Source organism: Etheostoma spectabile, chromosome 11 (assembly GCF_008692095.1).
Source record: "Etheostoma spectabile isolate EspeVRDwgs_2016 chromosome 11, UIUC_Espe_1.0, whole genome shotgun sequence".
Taxonomy (NCBI): Eukaryota; Metazoa; Chordata; class Actinopteri; order Perciformes; family Percidae; genus Etheostoma; species Etheostoma spectabile.
Genome location: NC_045743.1, coordinates 20,952,789 through 20,957,983, shown reverse-complemented (window position 1 = coordinate 20,957,983; position 5,195 = coordinate 20,952,789). Strand labels below are relative to the sequence as shown.

General features: G+C 40.2%; 1 protein-coding gene and 1 long non-coding RNA gene across 2 annotated transcripts in view; one reads left to right on the top strand and one right to left on the bottom strand.

The window, feature by feature from the left end:
- The window catches only part of LOC116697857 (complement C3), a 36,224-nt gene that overhangs the window by 2,406 nt on the left and 28,623 nt on the right, over positions 1 to 5,195 (top strand). The window contains exons 2-5 of the mRNA XM_032529384.1: positions 452 to 647; positions 778 to 940; positions 3,955 to 4,040; positions 4,795 to 4,883. Of these exons, the coding sequence (XP_032385275.1) occupies positions 452 to 647; positions 778 to 940; positions 3,955 to 4,040; positions 4,795 to 4,883 (534 nt within the window). The remainder of the gene's footprint in view (positions 1 to 451; positions 648 to 777; positions 941 to 3,954; positions 4,041 to 4,794; positions 4,884 to 5,195) is intronic.
- LOC116697861 (uncharacterized) overlaps positions 1 to 5,195 on the bottom strand; it is a 25,637-nt gene that overhangs the window by 5,158 nt on the left and 15,284 nt on the right. The gene's annotated exons all lie outside the window — the stretch shown is intronic.

The following is a 5,195-nucleotide window of genomic DNA, read 5'->3' as shown; positions in this document are numbered from 1 at the left end:
CATGACTGTGTGTTTACTTTACTAATGACCTGTATGGGACAAGTGTTGAACAAACCCACTTCGTCACAGTGGTTCTCAACATTAGTCATGGGTCCCAACATAAACCTTAGGGGCCCAGAGGCAATTACACGAATAAGCAAGGGGGGGAAAAATATATTTTTGTCGCACAAAATTCTACTAACATTTTTAGACTTTTCTTCCATTTTCTTTTTTTGTGAAATACTTAAATGTTTCCCATCATCAAGAACATAAATATCACACTTTGTAAGGCCAATACCTGTGATGAAGGTTTTCAGTAGAAGCCCTTATTTTATTTTTTTAAGGGGCCACACACAAAAAAGGTTAATAACAATTGTCAGTACATCGTTATGAACAGCATGTGGTCACTTCTGCACATTGACTGCAGTAAGTTCACATCTATATATTTCTCTCTCTTACCGCTGTTCTGCAGGAAGGTGATGTCAGCCCCTAACTTGTTGCGGGTAGGGACGGCAGAAAATATCTTTGTGGAGTGTCAAGACTGCACCAGGGGAGACATCCGGGTCCACATCAACGTGATGAACCATCCATACAACAACACAAAGCTGACATCCGCATCTGTGACCCTCACCAGTGCAAGAAACTTCCAGGAGCTCGCACAGATTACGGTATATAAAATACTGTCACGCTGTGCATGTTACTACTTGGCTTCATTTTCTACCATGACCACTAAGACTCTAGAAATGAATCCAGAAATGTACATCCTGATGCACATTCTGCTCATCATCCTGGTTTCAGATCCCTCCCGGGTACTTCAGTAAGGATCCTGGCATAAAGCAGCATGTGTACCTGCAAGCTCGGTTCCCTGACCGGCTGCTGGAGAAAGTGGTCTTGGTGTCCTTCCAGTCTGGGTACATCTTCATCCAGACTGACAAGCCCCTCTACACCCCCAACAGCAAAGGTGAGTTCAATACTGAGCTACACAGTAAAAACTCCTGGGTTATTTCTTCAACCCAGATTCTATCTTATTTGTGGGTTATTTGTTCAGCGAGTAACAATTTTCTGGGTTATAGGGCTAATATTTTGACCAAATTCCTGGGTTGTTTGGGTTTCTGGGTTATTTTTCAAAGAGGAACCTATGTTCTGGATTTTAGGGTTGTCTCTCTCTCTCTCTCTCTCTCTCTCTCTCTCTCATATAATTTTGTAGGAGGGGTGTATTTAATGGAGTTATAATAATAGGAATAATATGATAAAACGGCATCACCAGTTGCAGGAGAAATAAAGTGACACCCCTAAAAACATGGATACGTTAACTAAGAAATAAGTTCATATATTACATCCTTGTTCCTATAACATACACATGAGTCTGCCAGAAGTTCAGAAGAAGAGGAAGAAGAAACACCTCGTTCCCTCTCTTGCCCCTTAGAAGAAGAGCCCCCCCCCCCACCCAAAGTTGTTCTGAAGTCGTCTGAAATAACCGTCGCTTCGCGCTCGATCCGTTTTGGTCTGCGCTTCTAGTATATTCAAGGTAAGAGAGTTTTTCAGTGTTGATGTAACGTAAACCTTTCTGTGCCGTTTTGCTGAAAAAATGACCGAGACTTAGCTAGTTGCTACGTTGAGCCTAACTAGCCTAGCTAGTTTAAAGCATGTGTAAAGTCCAAATAAATGTGTTTTGAGTTTGTCAGACATACATATGTATTTACATTTTCAATGACAGAAAATATGTGGCGTTGTAGGAGTGAAAGGAACAGATTTGTATGTCTGTTTCTGTTCTTTTATTGAATCTACCTTTTATTGAACCTTATTGATAAGGAAAAAGTGAAAATAGGTGACGCCACAACAACAGGCCCTTTTCATTTTTTGAGAGTGTTTTTTTTTAGAATTGCTCTGGACTTCCAGGTGCTGCATGGTGAGGCTGCACCTCTATTATTTTAGACCTGGCTCCCTGAATATGCTGAAAAGGTCCTGAAATTGGCCAAGCAGGACAATAAACTCCCTTCACTTTCAGTTGAGGACAGGACACTGGGTAAGTTAAAACTGACCTTTTGTGCGTTCTGTGGCAAGGGTCCCGGGATTCCTTTCCTTTTGGTCACATTTTTCTGACACAAATATCTGTTCATTTACATATATCTATACAGTCATTTCATTTTCCACACACATGCTGAATCCTAGAATATTGTTGACCTACAGATGCCAAAGGGGAACTAGCTCTAACACTGCTACCCACCATGGTGCCACAGACCGTCTACAGGGTTGCACCGAAGAGTCCCGGAGAGCGGTCATACACCAACTGCCTGTGAGTACAAGGGACCAGTTTTTCAGCACCACTCTGAGAGAGAACCTTCTTAAATAACTGTAGGATCCAGGTGAAAGAAGGCCATCTAAGTGGCATGTTTCATGTGAAAGCTAAAGGGTGAATCTCCAGGGTTCCTCACAGTTGTATTTCACTTTTGTGCGATGCCATCCAAGGTAGCAATCTGACTAGAAAGTGAAGTTAAAGATGTTAGGTTTAATTACTCAGGTGTTCTCAACCCAGATTTTCTTGTACACATTCAAGACCCACTCAAAATGAACACACCAAGTAAGAACCACAGCTCATTTGGCTTCCTTGTACAGTTAGTACAAGACACAATTATTGCTGTTAGTGTAAATGGGAACCAATCTTTGGTTCCTCGGGTGCAACCCGGAAGCCCATACAGTTTTTGACCACATGGCGACACACACACACACACAAACACACACACACACACCCGGACACACGCACAGCAACACCACATAAGCATACATAAAAGCAGTAATTTGTCTGGTCTATTAACTTACATCTCTTGGAAACGAATAGAACCAATGATGTTAATTGCAAATATGACTTGAACTTTCATTGATCAAAAAAGGTAAAAAGTGCGTCAATTACTCTACCCGTGGAAAGGCACCTCAGGGGCTTGAAGCTTGGGCTTCGCATCTTAGCATTGCTTACAATTCACCTTCTACACAATATTCACTTTCTTTTATCTATCTTTCTGTCTCTGTCTGTTTTAGATTGGAACAAATATGGTGGACTACCTCCACCAATCGAAGCCATTCCTACCTGTCTTGGCACTGGGAGATCCCCAGCAATGTGCCTCTCAGGCATTTGGGATTTTAGCTAGTCAGACACTCCCTCAGAGCACACTGCTTGGGGCAGCTGACATGTGCTTCAAGGTATTTTATGTTCTTGATATCACCACTACCCCAAGCAGTGTGCTCCCCCATGGGACGTTCTGCAGCAAGTTGTGTATCAGATTGAGGGATCTGAATCAAAACCGGTCAAACTTCTGTTTAGTTGTGTTAACCTGCAGTAAATGACATAAGCAATGTCAAAGTCCAGTCCCGTTAATTTTTCGATTTCTTCTTTCTAATATTGTCACAGTGTGACCTTAAATAAAAAGGAAAAAAGTCCAAGTGTGCGTGTGTTTTTTGTATAGATTTTAATTTAATGCAACAAAACTATCTGAAATAAGGCATACTGGCATAGCCACCCACGTTAGGTTATTTCCACCCAACTCCTGGGTTAAAAAAGGAACAACTCATTTCTGGGTTAACAGAAAATTGGGTTGTTCTTTTGAACCAGAAGTTGGGTTATATAAACTGTGATGTTGGGTTATTTTAACCAACTATTTAGGACAGGTAATTAACACAGAAATGGGTTATATTAAATACAATGTTGGGTTATTTTAACCCAAATGTTTAACCCAGAAGTTTGATCAAAAAGAACAACCCAATTTTCTGGGTTGAAATAACCCAGAAATTAGTTGGTCCCTTTTTGACCCAGGTGTTTTTAGTGTGTACATAAGAAATACATTTACTCTTTACACTTTTTCCAGAATGTGAGGATTGTACTTTAAATTACAGAAACATGAATCCCTCTTTTGAAATACTGTAAGTGGAATAGAGAGGTTAAAAATAGATACCCTTCCAACCGCTGTCTTTCTCTGTCAGTTCATTTCAGGATGTTTGCAGTGACGCCCCGCATGGAGTCTGTAGAAGATGCCAAAATTCAAACTGACGCTTTCATTGCCATGGAGGTTGTGTAATTGTATTTCATATTTGATAAGTGTAGCGGGTGTGTGCTCTCTCTCTCTTGCGTTGTGTTGTGTTACAGACAAAACCGTTGCACTTTGTGGGCTATCACAGCCGTTTATTCAGATAAATAGCAGAACAGTGTTTCACAATCACATTCGTCACCATAAAGAGCTCCAGTTAGCATGAAGCAGGCTACAGCAGACTGGTGTAAGTGTGTAAGAATTGACCCTAAAGTCTGTGGAATAGCACCAATAGATGGCGCTCACGCTACAGAAAAGCCTATCTCATGGAAACTACTAGCCAATGAGGAGTTACCATATACTGGCAAGTGGAATTATTAACTCTGCTGATTTAATGTCATATTCTGTAAATAATCCGCCGTAACTGACAACATTAGACCTATTTGTGAAGGGATATCACACATGCTTGACAGTTGATAATACAAATGACCAAATTAGAATTCACATCTACAGTGAACCTTGTGTCTTTGTTAGGTTGTTTGACACTGGAAACACTTGTCCTTGTACTTATTGGAAATATGAGAACAATAAATGCCGAGGTTGAGTTGCACATTACTCCATTGAAACACATGAACTTTTCAAAGATGCCTGAAAAAGAGTCACTCTAGACATTGACCAGGTTGCTGTTTTTAGACAAAATACGTCAAATAAAGATTAAAAAAGATTTTTCTTTAAAAGCAAGTTTTAACCTGGCACTGCTCTCTGTTTATGCTTGTTTAATATTGTTTATTTTTAGACCCCTGAAGGCATCATTTTACCACTTGATTCAGTCTCTTTGAAATCTGGGATCCACTCTGGACATTTCCAACTTGCTGAAATTGTCAGGTTAGTATTTTATTTTCATTTCATTTCCATACATTTTGTTCTTTAGTGGTGCATTTATATGTTAACATGGGAAAGTCTGTATGTGACAAATTCAATATCTTAAATCATTTAAAGCGTCCATATTATGCTCATTTTCAGGTTTATAATTGTATTTTGAGGTTGTGCCAGAATAGGATTACACACTATTTTTGTTGTACTTCACATTGCTGCAGATCCTGTTTTCACCCAGTGTGGTCTCTGAGAGACATCTCACTTGTTTTATCTCCAGAGTGAGACATGTCCCTTCTATCCTATCTTTGTTGGGAGCTGCAC